This window comes from Neodiprion virginianus, chromosome 3, assembly GCF_021901495.1.
Source record: "Neodiprion virginianus isolate iyNeoVirg1 chromosome 3, iyNeoVirg1.1, whole genome shotgun sequence".
NCBI lineage: Eukaryota > Metazoa > Arthropoda > Insecta > Hymenoptera > Diprionidae > Neodiprion > Neodiprion virginianus.
The window spans coordinates 21,921,195-21,939,395 of NC_060879.1; the positions used below are offsets into that span (position 1 = coordinate 21,921,195).

The following is an 18,201-nucleotide window of genomic DNA, read 5'->3' on the forward strand; positions in this document are numbered from 1 at the left end:
TTACCTCGATACTCTGAAAACCGTTTCCGTGTTCGATATCTGGAAATGCTCTATATATGATTTTATATGTACCTGGTTATAGGTGTGTGTACATATATATATACATATATATACACACACACACACACAGGATTCGAGTCGTGTTGTGATTCGATTCGAACGAAATCCCCGAGCTGCAGTCAGTTGGCAGCTGCTGCAACCACCGTCGTGGCAGCGACGTCAGTGAAACGTGAAATGAAATCTGGTACATGTGAAATCTCAGCGTATGTACAAAACATTTATAGGAAGTACAGGTTTATCCAGGCTATCTCACGAGTTTCACTGAATTTACAGTCACTCGCGATCAAATATCATCCCAGCACTAAACCGTACAAAGCTATCTATCGTTAAGAGAGGACACAGGTTTAGGACTACGTTTTCTTTTCTTTTTTTTCAACGATTTTCGCGAATTGTTTTGGCGAAAAAGGAATGTGTACCATTTATTGAAACCTTGAGAATATGTTATACGTCGTATATTCAAGTAAATATTGTCATTTTCATTAAGTATTTGGTCGGAGAATATGGAGATATCAGCTGACACCCATCGGAGGTCACCATCAGACAATTGAATAAATCAAATTTGCAGATAAATTGCCACATGACGTATAAATATATGCAACACGCAGCTGAGAAATGTACTGATTTGTTTCCGGGATTGATACGCGAATCGACGCAAAGTCTTACAGCTTTGGCGCGTATAAAAAAACAGATGTAAAACTGTTGCCAAAAATTTTGTTCATCGATATATAATATTACAGCTTCCTTCATAATATAAGTATAATAATTATAAAAATTTGCAAATCACGGGATTACAAACTTGTAGAAGAAAACTTTTACTGCAACTCTAACCCAGCTAAAGAAAAAAAAAAAAAAAAACCAATACGCTATAAAAAATGACAATGGAAAACAGGCACGTGTTTTTTCTTATCTAAAGAATACCACAAAGGGTATGTTAGGTCAGGTCAGGTTGTGTTATGTTATGTTAAGTGAGGTTAAGGCAGAACGTATATAGCATCGAAAGATAACCGGCAAGGAAAAAGAAACGAAAGAAGAAGGCCTGTGAACTTATTGTGAGAATAAATCACCCAGCGTCTAAATAAAATAAAAAAAAAAGAGAGTGTTTTAACCCATCTGTCCTTACATAATCTCCTCAATTCTTCTTCTTCATATTCATCTTCTTTTTTTTTTTATCCAACGTTGTCAAAATATAAGCTGCATATATTTCACCTCTTTTATTTTTATTTTTTTGTTTGTCACCGCTCTTTCATTTTCAGGAAATTCCACATTTGTGTTCCTCACCGCGTACAACAAACAACGCTCTGCATTTATTACGAGTTTCTTTATTATTATTTTTATTATACGCATGTATCAAGATACCACGCAAGTAAGGGCGTATTTTATTGTTACTCGTTATCTCGAGTGTTGCGTATGTAAAGAATAGTGATAATAATAACAACAATAACAATAATAAGAATGAAGAACACCGCTGCTTGAAGATGTTTGACGATTCTTATCATCGCGTCGGAGATAAAGATCCGACAAATGTTTCGAGACCTGTTACACATTGGTGTAAAAATAGCTATTATTTATTAATTACATGGCACACCTCGACGATGTTTCGTTTGAATAACAGAAAATTGAAGACAAGAAAGAGAAAAGATGCGATTCAAATTGACTAAATATAAAATTTATAAAAAATAAAATAATAAAATAAAGCCAACAACAACCTCAAAATCACCTCAATTGTATCAGAAATAACAATATACACATATATACAGACTGCAGCTAATCGAGTAAATGATATATTTTTAAACGAACGAATAAACATGTGTGCACAATGTATAGTACCTATAAGATATAATACATTTATTGTCAATACGAGCAGTTGTTCAACAGTAACGTAACTACACCATCGAACATGTATGCATTTTTACACAATTCCGTCTCTGCAACTGTTGAATAATGAAGGATAATTTTTTTTTTCTTACACATACTTTTGTGCATTATTATCTTCCCTCTTCTATTATGTATTTCACATTTTCTAACGCAGTGGGATGAATACATCGAATAACAACAATCTGTCTCTCTCGGAGCTACAACAAGAACAACAATTTTGTATTTTTCGATCGTGAAAACGTAGTAAAAACAAGACGACAAGATTTTTCCTCTTTTGTTTCAGTTTTCTTAAACAATTTAAAACCTAACCTAAACGCGCAAACCTCACGTTGAACTCACGTGAGTAAGTTCCGTGCGTAAAATTAAACTATCGCAAAGTGCGCATGCGCCAAGAAACCCCGAGTGTGTGAAATTGAGAATTTCATCCAAGCGCATGCGCCAGCCTGGTTTTAGCGCACTGTACCGATACAGGTTCAAAAAATTTAACTTTCCAAGCATATTTTGAAAAGAATATTCATTGTTAAGGAGCACAAATCTAATTATAGGTTAAATCTAAAGAAATGTTTTTCTTAAATCAGATATATTCTCTGAAAAGAAAAACGACTTTTTTAACCATCATTTTTCTTTTCAACGAAAGACGCAATTTTTTATATTATATTCTGTGAAATCGGACGAAACTAATATAATCACTTTGAAAAGCACATTTCTGCTTCAGCTTGAACGAAGGGATTGTGAAATAATATATCGATTGTCACTGCACAATTTTTCTTTGATTGATATCGTAGATCCTGCTACATGGGATCAGGGCAGCGGTTTAAGAAACTACAGACGAGAAACTTATAAGAGAGTGATTTTGGCATACGACGATGACGAGGAGGAGGAAGGCAGACGGATTAGTTGACCGTGTGTGAGAATTATACCTGCGTATCCACTATAAGTATGTATTATAAGCCGGACGCGCTTCGTGTTCGCGGATGCTTAAACGCTTGACAAATAACGCATGGCACGGCCACGGCAAGCAGCGGCAACAGCAGAACCGACGACTCTAAGGTTTGGTTAATACGATTTCCGGTCCGTGCAACACCGGCAATACGATTCTTATACAACACCCCGTCGCCTGCCACCGCAGTTATTAAAATTATTTAAATTACTATACCGCACAGACTGCGGCGCATTATAATAAGCGAGGCGCCGCAGAAAAAATCCCGCGGTTTACCTCATCCCGACATTACGTCGCCCCAGCTTCCGGTTCTTTAATTTTTACCTATTCTCTAGTATTTCTTTTTCTCCACTTCGTTATTTTTACTTGTATTATTAATTTTCTCTTCCTGTTATATAATATTAAAACTAAGCACGTACGTTCGGTTTGTTGCAAACAATAGAAACAAATCAAATAAAGTGCTACTATAACACGATCCAGGTATGTATAGCACGCGTATAACACTAACATTATCGAGGGAACGATTTTAGTTTCACCACTGCGCGATTAAGAGCAGAAACGGAGGCGCGGAGGCGTTAATACTTTGAAACATCGAGAATAGACATTGGATTGTAGGGGTAAACGCTGGCGTTGTACATAATTTAAGGTAGGCTTCCTCCTTTTCCTCTCGCCGCCGCCCACAAAGCCTAATGGAATAAAATATGTTATATCTTCGAGCAGCCATCCGACCGAAGTACACCTCGGAAAGTTTCACGTCTTGATTAAACCCTCTTTCTTCAAATCTGCACAATGTGTACATATTTTCGTACAATTACAACCAGAATTGAGAATATCAAAGCAGAGTATTATTGAATTTATTTGTCGTCCGGCAATTTTTTCGCAAATTTTTATCAGTTCTCGGTATGTAATAATATTAATCTCATCCTAAACAAAATGTCAATAATAACTACGTGAAGTTGACAAAGAAAATAAAAAAAATTAAAAAACCGTATTGAATATACTTGATGGGAAAAATAACCATCGTCATACTGCTACTGTGATATTTTTTCCCTCAGGACCGCCAATTTCTCTCCCTCTCTCTCTTAATCTAGCTTATAAAAAACGTGTCGTTACAACTACCGTAGAAATCTCCGATGCGTATAATCATTGAAAATATACATATCACGTATGCGTGAGTGTAAAAGTTATTTCATCCAGAAATACCGTGTAGAAGTTTTAATGCTTGCTTCCCTCGTATCGCCCATAATAATAATGTCTGCAGGAGCCTGGAGCCATGATCGTAAGGGAATAAAAAAATCGATATTAAAAAAGAAATCATAAAAACGCAACCTTATTTATACCTATGCGTGTGTACATATGTGTGTGTGTATGTATATATAAACTCCCAGTATCAATGTATGAATTCAATATATATAATGTATACAAATCTGTAGATATGCACACAGAGACAGAGAGAACTTCAATCAAGACTTTGATATAAAATAGAACTGCACCGTTATATCAAACATGACGGTCACTCACCGAGGCACAGATAAAAAGAAATGGAAAAAATCAACGTCCCTTTCCTCTGTTAGGAAACCTCCCAGGCCTGTTAAGGAGGCATTTACAAAAATTTTCAGGAAATTCTTTGGTATTTCAGTTAATTTTTGTTCTCCGGCAGGAAAAGTTGAAAAAAATTTTAAAGCTTTTAAGTATGCACTTCTCACATGTTAAGAAAAAAATGGACATTAATAATGTTGGTATTACAGGAATATATAGTAAAACAATTATTAAGTGTGATTATAATTGTTAACGTTAAATTTCATGATTCTTATGGCGTTGAATCCGCGGTTAAATAAGTTTGTATAGTATACTAAATGTTTTTTTAATTAAGTTAGACCGCAACATTAATTCATTGTTACACCAGCATCAAATTATCGCAATAGTTACGAAGAAATATAATACCAGTGACAACAATCAAAAGAACCGTATTTACGGACAAAACACATTAGATTTCATAATTGCAGCTACACAAATCTCATATTTGTTTTGTACCCAAAGCCGTATGCTGTTTGGCTTTGGTAAAAGAAAAATTAAAATAGTCGTCACGAACCGTATATGTAAACCACGGCTAGAAATCTACGAGTAAATAAGAAATTCACTTATTTCCAATTTTTAATCTCTCTGCAGAAACTTAGATTTCAAAACATGAGTGTGTCTTGTTGTATTACGATTTGCTGAATTTCAAACGATTCCGAAGACGCGAAACAGGGTTCCTCAACATGAATCGTCACAGTACCGTTCATGATTGCGATTGAAAAGATTACAATTTACAATTGCACGGTGAAAAGAGGAACCGAAGCTCTCATGTAGACAGAGCAAGAAAGTCTGTCGACTTTGCGAAACTCATCGAAGTAAGAAAGCAAGTTGGCAACTCGCTCCCTCCTTAGATGGTCATGGAGAGAACGGAAAATCCATCATGTCGTTCTCAACTGATAAACCGACCGACCGATCAACCAATCGGCAAAATAATCAAGTAACCAACAATAAACTCGATATGTAACCAAGTAATACGTGTATTACGTGCATCGTCACTGATTATACACCCACTCCACTCTTCGTCAGTAAAATTTACACACACTTCAGATGAGAAAGAGTACAATGTGAGTAAGAAGTAAATAAATGAGTAAATCACTGGTGGATGGGTGCATGCGATGAAGCGTACAACCACCACCACCACCACACCATTTTACAACCACCGACGAATTGCCATGATACGCGAATTATAGCCGTATTGTTCCGCCACGGTATGCATGCAACAACGTAACTAAGTACTGCAAATATAATTGCAAAGCAACGTCGTGCGGACAGAGCAGCGTGAAAGTGACCAAGTGCTTCTCGACGATCTTCTGCGGAACAGATTCTAATGTATGTGTAAGAGTGTGTTTTTTTTTGTAAAACGCGCTGCAGCAGGTGATGGTCGCGTTGTACGTTGGCAGAATTGATTAAATAACCGTAAATAAGTCTGTAACACGATGTGCCGATAATAACAATAACGACATCGCGCTACGTGCTTCGTAAAATTAACCATAAACAACGGCTTACGTGCGCGCTGACTATTTCCAATAAGATTTTATAAGTATGAAAAAAACGCATACTTTTCAAGAATTTACATACATGGCTAGGTGAAATTTGAATAATTTTTTTTTTTCATCCGTACTGAGAGAAAGTACCATTTGTTGAGCAAAATTTAATAAAGCATTTTTATCCCAGATTTTTCATCCTTTTTTCCCCCTTCAATATATTTTTATTGTCGTTTTATTTTCGACTCACTTCTCTTCCTTCGTCATTTTGTACAGAGGACTTTGTTATACCCTATACCCTACACCAATGCCAATGCATACTGCAGAAAAACTTGCGACAGCTGTTTGTCTCTGCAGTATAGAAGCCGGCGGGAAGACGAACAGAAAAAGATAATTCGGACTTCACAAAGGCATTTCAATCTTGGCAAGGAAGAGATAGAGAGAGAAAACGAGGAGAGGAGAAAGAGTGAGAGAATATTAAAATAACACATGAATATACATGCTCGACACATATTTGATTCTCCTGGGGCTGTACCATCATTTATTCGCAATCCCTCAATCTCACCCATTGTCAGCCATGTTTGAATATTGTTTTCTTCTTCGTTCGGTTTCCTCCCAATGTTTTTTCTTTGTTTTATTCGTTTTTTGCACGATCGTGTTTTTCCGTCGAGCAAACGCACCACAGCCCATTCATCGTGCAAATCGTCATTTAAAAGATAACGCATAAGTATACAAACATATAAATATGCGTATGTAATATGAAACAAAACTATTAAATAATTCAATGTGAGATTAATGACAGAGGCGCGCGTTATTCGTCGTACAAATGAGCAAAGGAATGATGCACGGGCCATATTTTGCACGGTGACGTAACGCGCAGGGATGGTTATCCATCCGTTTTTGTCAGTGGAGGTTCTCGATCATCGAAAATTAGACATTCTAGTCTATCACATATATGTATTTGCAAGAGTATTTGAATTTCTCAAGGGAATGTCTGTTCACGTACAGTTACAAAATCGTATGCAGCGTGGTGGCACCGGGCATTACGCGAGAAGAGAATCTCTGATCTTCTATCCAGTCTCCTCTGCTGTTCTATGGGTATAAAATAACCCCCATCTCGTTGTTAGCTTTGAGGAATATTTTCCCCGAGGCCTGAACTAAAGCTCTCTATATGTATATGTATATGTGTATATACATATACAGCTAATATATATATATATATATATATTAGCTGCCGAGGGAAGTGCTGCAGAAGGAGCAAAGTAGCCCGGCTTACAGAATATCTACCCGTCTACCCAACTGATGTATGTGTGTGTGTACATTTAAAGTGTGTGTGTATGTATTATTCTATGTGTAACGAATATGGAATGCCACGCCGGTTGGCTGAAGAAAAGTAATTATACTTGCAAAGAGTATATAATATATACTCTTATAATATATGTATAGATTACTCGAGACGGAGAAAAATGGTTCTTGCGATTATAAGGTTTCAAGCTCCCTCTCTCTGTATCTCTGTATCACCGGTTGCAGAGACAAAATCATATTCTCTGCTTTCATCTTACTTTTTTCTTCCCTGGTAAGTTTATTTTCCCTCATTCTTCTCGATGACCCATTTCCGCCGAATAGACAAGTACGTAAACCGGAAAGAAGAATAAGTATGAAATTAGTAACGTTACGGTAACGATGCATATTTAGTAAAAATCGATACTTCGCACCTTAAGATATTTCTGCTACTTATTGTTAGTAAACCATGATAAACAAAACATACCTACCCTTATTTTGAAAAAAACCGACTCCTTGAAAGTTATTCTAAAATTTCACATCAACGATATTTTTCATGATGTTTCGTTACGTTAACGCTACTAACTTCGGTCTCGCAAAGACTAAAGGTTCTACTGTACGGATTAGGCATTCATTGTCCGAGGAGCAATAACGATTTATCGCTGCATCGTGAACAAAAAGCAAAAACTAATAAACGTACAATGGAGGACGATGCAGTGGCGGGCGGGCTCGCGATGAAAGATGAGGAGAGAGTTTATTGTGTTGTCTAATCGTGGCGAACTCGCTCGCAGCGACAGCGTGAGAGATAAGGTGTCTGACACAAGAAACGGGGTGTGTAAGTAACCTGGGCGCAAGACGGCGGCGACGAAGGCTACGTAGAAACGACAGCGACTCGGCTGCCACCGTCTTGTCAATAATTGCTACTATAGCTAGCCAGCCGACGATGAGCGGGATCCGAGATTGCAGCCTCTCGAGGAGCGCTGATCTCGTTCGATAAAATGGGGGAAGAGCAAAAGAAAAAGCAATGACAGTGGAAGGAGCGAGGATCGGCAGATCTGCGCAAACGAGAAGGAAACAAGAATCGAGCAGCAGCGGCAAAGCGTGAGACAGAGAGGGGGGGGGGAGGGGGAGGGAGAAGCTTCAAGAAATAATCAATATTTCTGGCAACGGAACCTGTGGCCACCGGTCTGCGACCGACGGACTCCGCCGAGTACCGCCGGGAGAAACGATAACAGGTTGTCGACGACGGAGAGGAGGAGGAGGAGGAGAAGACCGGTAAACGACTGACTGAGTCTTACTCCTTTGACGGAGCTCCTAAGGTTAACGGACAGATAGAAAGAAGCGAGGAAGTATGTCGGCGGGCGATCGATCGATTAGCGAATTGTTGTCGGAGGGCTCCGGCTACCGTGACGAAGTATATACAATGTGAATGGCAGAAACTCGTCGAACGGAGTTTACGCGGTTGCCGTTGGCGACGTGTCCGTGTTTCCCGCGAGGGAGGAGATTTTACCGAGACAATTTTCAAACGCCGGGGAACGAACAATGGAGATGATCGTGATCGTGACAATAAATGGCGACCAGAAAGCGTGCAATCTCCAAGGTACGCAGCAGCCCGACCGCGTGCGGATAATCGATGCACCGTGAGTAATAACCAGTCGGTGGTGGTGGGGTTGTTTGAAGATTGTTAAGAAACCGGCGGCGATCAGGAGTCCCGGACTCATTCTCGATAGGCGAACGGGGCCCGCGGGAATAAGGAAACATGGGTGCAATGATACCGCTGCACTTCTAACAATGGAAACGACACGCATTACAGTGAAAAATGTGCATCTCGGCATCGCTTACCCTGTGCCCCGACTCCTCGAGACGTTGCCTCTTCGAGTGCGGTCCATCGCCGTTGAAAGCCATTCCCAGATCGTTTACTAGCTGCCCTTAAGCCGAGTCTGAGCTTCTCTACTTCTCGACGGATTGTTCGGAACTCAGGACGCGGACTTTGGGACAGCTTCGACGCGAATATGTATAATCTATACGCGACGCGCGACGGGACGGGTTGAACGCGTTCACCAACGGTTTGCGAATCACTGACGAACGCGAGCTCGCCACTCCGAAACTGCGGATCCAAGAGGAGACCGGAGATACGGTCGCCGACAGTGGTGCCAACTTCCCGCTCTGTTCAACTATTCCCCCCCCCCCCCCCCCCCCCGCCGCCCTATCGCTGCTGGTGTATGCGCGCGCGCATACACAGATTAACACTCGCACACCCCGTCCTTCTTTGTACGCGATGATGCGTTCAACGTTTTGTTTTGCTGTATTCTCTGTTCCCGTCACTCGACCAACCGTACTTGACAAAGAATCGCTTTTTTTCGATTAATCGTGGATACCAAAATGTATAATGCACGCAATCATACGCGATACTGTAATATTAGGATTATTCCAAAGGATAAAAATTTTAGCCTACAATGCAAAAATATATCTGTGTATACCCGTGGCATTTGGTGTAGGTACGTACATGCATACATACATGTATGTACGCTGAACGCATATTTTTACGCGTCAGTCAGTACTCGGTGTGTTACTTTTCGTGCATAGTACTTTACGCAATATTAAAGATGGGGTGACCGTGAACGAAGAGAAAAACTTATTGAGTATTTTCGAGATTGATTATTCAAATCCGAAAAGCGCACATGCCCGAATGTATATTCATTGGATTGGCAACACTGGATGGTGATGCAGCTAGGAACGAAACCAGAGATTGGTAGGAGAGGAGGTCGAACTTCCTACGCATCCAACAGACACAAACCGAGCTCGACAAGGCGTCGCTTCGCGTAGTTTCAGTTTTCGCCACCGAGCAGCACCTCTGGGCCACTCTGAAAAACGGTAAGGATGACGTCACTTTTTGACGTCATACCGCACCGTTTTTACTTCCTTCATATCGCGTGCCTTTTTTCTTGCTTTCTTCCTCTCTCTAATAATAATAAAGAATGTCAATAAATCCGTCTCTCTAGCGCGACTAAGAAATCGTTCGAATGCAGAATGAAAGGGCATGAGAGAAACGTAGAAAAAGGACATAACGTCATAGTCTAGGCACCCTACATTTGTGATGAACTGAAAAATAACAATACAGGCATTGCGATGTACAATCGGTATGGCATGGCCCGTGTGGATCTTAACCCGCCCGGCGTTGACTGAAGACTGTATTGACAAACGCGCCTGCCCATAAATAACCATAGCCACGTTGGTGTAGCACACTTGCCAATTCGTAGGCGCGATTTTCTTATGCTGTCACGACACACGGTTCCGTTAACCGAAAGTAAATAAAGTCGTTCAGCCCTGAACTGATCCGCCTGGGTGGGTCCTAGTGAGTGTAGGGGTGATTCTACTGCTCTCAATTACCGACTCTTCTTATTGGATGCTAATTAAAATCGAGTCGGCATATCAGAATAATGTGGAGCCAAGTCCACAAGGTGAAATATTTTATATATCCTCAGTCAATTACATTGCTATTACAGTGATATCGAATTCTTCTAAATAAAACTCCACGGAAAAATTTCCAATCTATTTTTGGGGATCTGTGCCTGATTTATTTACCTACTGATGTTCTCAGCACTTTCGCGACATTGCCCGGTATTCAAACATGTGCAAATATAACAATGAGTTTTGTTATGAAGGATAATAATATAATACCACACAAACCTATATGACGAAATAAACAGCAATATGGATAAAAACATCTCATTACATACGTGCATCACGTGCGAATATTTGAATAATGTATCTTTACAAATGGTGGCAAAAATCCTCACCCGCGTCTAGCGCGCTGTTTAGCAATTCGCACAGGACCATCGATTCCTTATTCAGTGCATTGAAGCAACGCAGGGTAGCGCTGCAGACGCATCTTCCCACACCGTTCGGCCCCCTAGCTGACAAGTGCTAACGGAACATCACGCGTCCATCTAATTGTAAAGCGTCTATCCGCCACGCCACGCCATTCTGTCCGCACAAGTCCGTGGAACAGTCAGTTGGCCTTCCGTTCTTGACGGTATTATTGTATTAATTCGGGGCGATTATATCTTGTGAGCAAGGTTCTCGTGGCTTCTGTAACATGGCGGCAGCTAGCAAACCATTGACAAACTGTTGTAACTGTCACAAACCTCTCAGTGGTTATTAAATATATACAAATATCTGTTTTGACGGTGCTGAATTCCCTAATTTAAAAAGTTAGCTCGTGAATGCCGTGTGTCGGAAATTCTTCCAACGACATGTTACAGTTGATAAACCTCCCCGACGTTGTTCTAGAAACAATTTTGTCTAACCTAACATACGATGAAATCGCTAGAAACAGAACGGTAAGCAGCGGTTTTTACATACTTGTACTCTACTATTTCGCGGTGTCCTTGATATCCATCAATTATCATCGCCCACCTTCTCGCCATTAACGTTCTGCGCTTTTCAAATGATCCCGTCGTAAATGACCCTCGACCTCTGTGCAATACGTGATTGATTATTGAATTTTTTATCATCTCTAGGTTTGCAAGCAGTTTGATCGAACTTGTAAAAAGCTTCTGAATCGAGGCTTCAACCTGATGGAAAAGTACCATGCTCAATGCCTAAGAGCAGTAAAATGTCAACTGCCCAGAAGGGAATCAGAGAGACGAAGTCACCCTTTGGCCCGTCACTGTGATATACTAACAGCTATAGAAACTAGGATTTCTATGCTATCAATGACTTTCATCAAATATGTCGACTTGAACCTGTGCTGTTTTATTCCTGGAAAAGTGAGTATTGTTAGCTCAGTGAAAAGAAACAAACAAAAAGATGCTCAACGGAAATATAAATTGAGCAAAAACCCTCTAACTGTGTTTATGATTTTCTCGGTACTACCAAAATGAAAGGTTATCGATGAGATATTCCGCGTCCTCCGGTTAATACGTGACGCAAAAACCCCACCGAGAGCTCATGAGATTCTGCAAGAGTTGCGAGATATCAGCAGCATGGCAATGGAACATTTTGATGAAAAAATATTGCCAAAATTGAAGCACAGCATTTGCACATCTGTTGTGAGTCACGTAGGTACTTATGACCTGCCAAACGCAAGCCTGATGATATCACATCATACCAATAGCGGGAATATTACACTGGCACATGGTTTGAGTCCTGAGAAATTGAACCAAACATTTCGCAAGATACAAAGTCGGGCGAAAAGAAATTACATTTCTGTTATGTCAGTGAGAAGTAAGATAAACAAACTTAAATTGAGGTTGAAGAGGCAGGGTTTTCAGATGCGGAGACAGAATATCAAGATACAGGAACAAGGAAAAAAGCTTCGTGAACAAGACACTCTGATAGCGGAGATGAAGAAGCACCTTGAAGAGTGGGAACAAAAGATAGGTGACTTAAAAGCTGAACTGAGTAGGTCCAGGGAAGAAACGCAAAAGCCTGACACCATAGAAACCTGCAAAAGAAAGCATATCGATAGACTCAAGTCTCGAGAGTCGGTCCGAGTACAAAGTAAAAATCTTCAAGCTAAGAAGAGGAAATTGATTGTCGAACGTAAATCATCGACTAGCCCAAAAGATGTTCAGTTTAAAAAGTTTTTATCAGACCTGTTGGATACGGAACATATGGAGGATGAGATTCCATCTACGTCCAACTAATAATCCATGGTTAATTGTGTTCACTTATGTAAAAAGAAGCTTCTTTAAAAATTCAACAATTTGTATTTAATCAATATTTATGAAACGTGAACAAGACTGATTATTCTTTGTGCTGTTGTGTAAATGGTATTTTTTAGAGATTGTTTTTTTCTTTGTTATTTCTTTAATTCTCTTGATTTGTTAAATAATATAAATACATTATTGCTGTAAAAATGCATTGTTTAACTAATTATCTCTTAATTTTCTCACAAATTTTTGCTCACTTTCATTACTCATAGGGTTAATTTAGTTTATTTTATATCAGTAAAAAATAGAGCCTGTATCGAAGAATATGAGCAATGGGGTTCTGTCATAGAAGTCACTTTGAACTTTTTCAGTACAGTAAACCTATTTGAAAGATGCCGTGTGAAAATTCTTCTGCACTACCTGTCAACAACTCTAGTTACTTTGTAGTTTTTATGAGCTAAAAAATTATACAACATTCTCGTTTTTGACAACAGGTAGCACAGAAAGTAGGATTTATGACATGTGAGCATATAGGGACTCCTTGACTCGTGTGGTACTTTACACTCGAAATATATTATTATTGTACAGCAGCAATTGAGAAACAGATTGTGAAATATTTGTAGCAAAAGTGATTTGCATGAAATGAAGCTGTGCTAATGAAATTTAATTTATCTTATATAGGTATATGCTGGGTAAAAAATAATGTATTTTCGTAAGGACCTTAATACATTTTTAAACATGAAGCGTTATTATTTTCAAGAACAGATAATAACGTTTACAGAAAATACTCTATATCAGCGTCTGCTATTGAGTTAATATGATGATAACTAGCACATATAAAAACACTGTGAGTATGGACTACTCTGCAAATGGCTGATTTTAGTTTTCGTTATGAACATTGCAAAGATAACATTTGTTACACACGTCCAATTCTACACACGGTTTCTTTCGACTGTCTTTCCGCATTGTATTTTGCTTTTCATTGGTTTAAATATAATCATGTTAAAGTTAGTAACATCATTATAACAATGCATCTTGAGGAAAACTGTTATTTCGCACCTTCAAACTGTCTGAAATTTAGTAAACCGTATTAAAGCAAAAAAAACTTGTTTGAAAATTTAGCTCCTTTGGAATCATTCTGAAATTGGAAAATAGTAAATTTTTTCCCAATGGTTCGTTATAATAATGTTACTAACTTCAACCACGTTAACTATTTGTATATAACATAATAAATATAATTTAAGAAGCGACTTTCAAAATGAGAAATTGATTCTAATCCAAAGTCTCTGTGTCCTTGACGTGACTTGGAGGAGCATTAGACTTAGCACTGGAAACTAAAATGTGTTTTTCATCATTTAAAGCCAAGTTTAACTAGCATGGAAAGCCAAAGAAATTATTCCGAATTTACAAAAAAATTAACGAATAAATTCGATAACCAGTATTGATCAAAGGAGAATCTTTGAAAAAAGTAGTGAAATGTTAAATTAATAGTCTTGAAGAAATTGGTCAGGATTTGTTACAATTATCATAATTTAAAGAAAAGTTTAAAGAAAATCACTCACCGCTAGAATAGGAGGACCCAGATGATCCTGAGGCTGAGGATCGTGCTGAAACTAAAAATTGATGGGTTTAAAACAATAGCATAAAACAGATGTAAATTTTCTTTATACAACTTACTTAATATTGACATCTGAGAATTATCAACTAGGGCTTCCACATCTTTGATAACATTTTCAAGTATGTAACGCGCGATTTTTTCGCCATCTATAAAATATCGAGTAAAAAGTTTGATCCTTCGAAAGGAAGTATTTACAATTGGAAATTGTACTAACTGAAAACACTTCTAAATAGTATCTTTTGAGGTTCTTTTTGTTTTTTCATAAATTGCTAACTAACCAGAGAGCACAGACCGAGAGATAAGGTGCTTTAATATGCTGCCAGTCAACGTCTCTTCTGGACTAATTATTTCCCCGATTATTCGACGTTTTATCCAATCTGCACTTGTTTCCTCCGTTAGTTCCTGTGTAAATAAAGATTTTTTTCTATCATATTAGAATATTATTTCATGGCTCCGGGCATAACGTGGACAAAGTCTATCAAGCTGTTCAAGTACTCGATTCAAAAAGTAGTAATTTACTTCGACCAGCTGGTCAGGTTCTGTTAACCGTTCCTCCTCCACTTCCGCTGTTTTGTCACTTTCACCTGCAGCTGTTGGCTCTGTCGAGGGTGTTTTTCGTTCAATGGGTGGTAGCTCCAATATCTTGTTGTAAATAGCAGCGTGTGCATTTTTTAGGTAGCTAGCCTGCCGCTCAAGCATTCTCTTTCTCACTATTTGTTTGTCGACGTCAGGGAGTACGAAGTTGTAAATCATATCAGAAACCATTTCTTGTTCAGCCAAACCTTGAGCACTGTATGTGAAGAAAGAATACTTCAGCTGTACGGATATTATTAAATATATATTGTAACTTGATCCATTGATACTTACGGATTCATTGTTAATATGAGTTGTTTAATTACTAGTTATGTAATACAAATAAAAACCTGTATACATATATGTGCATACACATATTAAAATTTTTAATTTATTACTTCGTATTTGCCTGCACGTACTGTTCATTTGCATATTGCAGTGTCTTATCCACTTTATCAGCCGTCTCTAGGATATACTGCTTTGCTTCAGCGTCTGAGACCCACTCGATGCCTTCCTTTATTATGTCTTCCAAGTAAAGTTCGACTGTGTCTTGATTTACCTTCACCATTTGCCTGAACATTTCATCGCATTCTCTGCGACGTTGTTCTTCCAGCTGCCTCCTTCCAGCTTCTTCCGCCTCCCTCTTCGTTCTTTCACGTTCAGCAAGCAGAGCGAAAGCGTGCGCTTTACGCTCATCTTTCAGTCGCACCAACTCCTTTGAAAATTTTATTAATATTCGACAAATGCAAATAAACTAAAGTTCACTTTCATACTTCATACCTTGCTCAGGTAGTCCAACATTCCGGACAACGTCATGCCTTCCAGCATGTTTAATATTTCGTTCAACCGATCTTCCTGCAGCGTTCTGTGATTTTCGCTTTGCTGAAGCTCTATAACGTGCCGTTTTTCCATTTGTCGTAGTTTCTTGGTGTCTGATTGAAGCCAATGTGTTGACTGAAGTTCCTCAATCAGTTCTCTACACCTATCTCGTCCCTCGAACATCTAGTGTCACGGAGTGATACATAATTATGCCAAGTCAATCGAGTTTGATGGTATTGGATTTCTCACAATAGTTACAAAACTCACAACGCATTGAATCGCTCTTCCAGTAACCAACGTTTGAATCAATACAGCTGCCCGTTCCTGACTTTCATTCACGTTACGCTCGTTTGGCAGTTTTGGGGTGATGGGCATAGGTGGAAGTTTGTATCTACGTTTCATGAAGCTGGTATTTTTATCCGGCTTGATGTCCATTCTAATCGATTTTAATTCAGCATGAAGCTTTCTCAATTTTTCTTCGTTCCATCTAGTCTCTCGCACACAGAGTTCATGTGCCTTTTGCTTCGGTTTAACTGCCTTCAACTCAGAATATGTAGGAAGCAGTACGTACTTATCATTTTCATCCGCATCTGTTACAAGAAAATACAGAAATATCACTTTTACTCTTGTGGATATTGGAAAATGGGGTGAATTAGGGACAGTTTGTTTATTTATTTTTTTTGCTTAATGAATTATTGCTAAATTTTTATCTTTGATTGCAGAATTTAGAATAAATGTAATGCGTTCGCCTTTTTTTTTCGTGAACATATGACCTGCACAAGGTGCTAAATTAATTTTCAATTGTCCCTGATCCACCTTGTTGAATCCCTTCTACAGTACTTGTAATTTGTTGAGTTACAAACCAGGAACATTCTTATCATCTAGTATTCTTCTGTTAATGATCTCGTGATAGTTCTTGGCACTTTTTTTCAACTTGAAAATCGAGTCACCAAGACCTCTCGCTGCGCTGCACTTTTTTGCCCATTTATTTTGACCACCGTGATATTTTACCGTCAATTTTCTTAGTTCTCGTCCAAGTTTTTGCCTGATATTTCTTATCTCCATATCTCGCCTTTTGTCTATCAAATCTTCAACTCTCTGGTACCGATCCCCTATGCTTTTCTCCCTCGCCGCATCCTTTAGCTTTGCATATTTTTCCATCAATTCCATTCGTGTGTCCATCATAAATTGAATCTCCTTAAAAACCCAAATGTCCACTAAGAATCCAAGGGCCGCAAGTGTCGCGAGATTCGTGAGGTTTAAATTTGAAATGCTTACGGCTTCGCGAAACGCCCAGTCATCAATTTCCATTGCTTCAATTATAGTCGTTCGCGTTTTGATGTTAGTCGCGTTATCCATTGGAGGGAGTATCGCCTCCCAAGCTCTTTTCATTCTCATTCTGTTTATGATCTCCACCTCGTGCATTCCTGCTGGCAATCCATGACCCCAACTCAAATGGGCAATGGTCAGAACTTCAGGGTTCTCGTCTATGAGACATAAGGACAAACAATCAGCTCCAATCCGTATGCCAACAATTCAATGATCATTTTCGTAAGAGCCAACATACCTGGTCGCACTTTGTAAGGAGGTGTCCACGGAGACGTTTGTGCCTCGCTTTCTCTGTAGTCTGTTTGTGTCTGCTTAGTCTGTGTCCTATCTGGCAAATGGCAACAGCGTACCGCCGCATCTTTCATAGCTTTTTCCATATTGTCATATTCAAGATTCATGTGAAATCGCATTGTAGGAACAGCTGGCTTTAAAAACGGCATAACTGGTCTTCGGTAAAACAAGTGTCTGTGTTGTCCATTGATATCAATACGCTTTGGTGGGTCTAAATTTGCCCTGTAAATAATTTTAATCATCGGCGAGTCACTGCAAATAATGAAAAATAGCATACTCTGCAGCCAATGTGTTGCTTAGCCATCAACATACTGTAAATGTTTCCTACTTCAACTGCAAGCTACTAACTTTCATATAAACTTGCCGAATACGAGCTTCGTAATTCATCTGTCCCAATGCGCAGAATGGTTCAGTTCGGATTTTTAGCAGATGGTCGGGATACTTTAGTTGATCATAAGATACAGGTGGAAAATTTTCACAAGTTCTCTATGCAGATGACATAAAATTAAACGATTATGTACAGTGAGCATCTTGATTTGGGTAAATCTATGACGCACATACAACTCACATACAAACAGGTACGTTTCGCAGCTATGACAGCTGCCTTGAAGTGGTCTTTAGCACTACATACAGTATATACTGGATCTAAAGTGTTCCACATGACAGACATTAGTAAGTGCTTAAAGACATTTTCAT

At 38.9% G+C, this 18,201-nt stretch overlaps 3 protein-coding genes across 9 annotated transcripts in view; 1 reads left to right on the forward strand and 2 right to left on the reverse strand.

Annotated features, from left to right (window-relative positions):
* The window catches only part of LOC124299682 (heterogeneous nuclear ribonucleoprotein L), an 80,115-nt gene extending 70,771 nt beyond the window's left edge, over window positions 1-9,344 (reverse strand). For 4 of the 5 annotated variants that reach the window (XR_006907037.1, XR_006907036.1, XM_046752963.1 and 1 more), the window contains exon 1: window positions 9,061-9,337. Coding sequence is in view for 3 of the 5 variants with exons in the window: in XM_046752963.1 (XP_046608919.1) it covers window positions 9,061-9,123 (63 nt within the window). In the remaining 2 variants the exon portion in view is untranslated. Of the gene's footprint in view, window positions 1-9,060 lie in introns of all 5 variants that reach the window. The other variant, XM_046752965.1, reaches the window with a different exon arrangement.
* Window positions 9,345-11,185: 1,841 nt separating this feature from the next.
* Window positions 11,186-13,268, forward strand: LOC124301670 (F-box only protein 28). The gene is made up of 3 exons (XM_046757035.1): window positions 11,186-11,561; window positions 11,742-11,990; window positions 12,108-13,268. The coding sequence occupies exons 1-3, from the start codon at window positions 11,445-11,447 to the stop codon at window positions 12,867-12,869; spliced, it is 1,128 nt and encodes a 375-aa protein (XP_046612991.1). The 5' UTR covers window positions 11,186-11,444; the 3' UTR covers window positions 12,870-13,268.
* Window positions 13,269-13,861: 593 nt separating this feature from the next.
* Window positions 13,862-18,177, reverse strand: LOC124301669 (cilia- and flagella-associated protein 91-like). 3 transcript variants are annotated; one of them, XM_046757034.1, is made up of 10 exons: window positions 17,453-18,177; window positions 17,164-17,372; window positions 16,749-17,082; window positions 16,153-16,475; window positions 15,847-16,068; window positions 15,486-15,781; window positions 15,013-15,283; window positions 14,772-14,895; window positions 14,438-14,488; window positions 13,862-14,209 (listed from the first exon to the last, which is right to left on the reverse strand). In XM_046757034.1, the coding sequence occupies exons 1-10, from the start codon at window positions 17,778-17,780 to the stop codon at window positions 14,148-14,150; spliced, it is 2,220 nt and encodes a 739-aa protein (XP_046612990.1). In that variant the 5' UTR covers window positions 17,781-18,177; the 3' UTR covers window positions 13,862-14,147. The 3 variants fall into 3 exon arrangements, with proteins under 3 accessions (XP_046612990.1, XP_046612989.1, XP_046612988.1); XM_046757033.1 differs by having other exon boundaries at window positions 14,438-14,639; window positions 17,453-18,176; XM_046757032.1 differs by having other exon boundaries at window positions 13,862-14,639; window positions 17,453-18,174.
* Window positions 18,178-18,201: the final 24 nt, after the last annotated feature.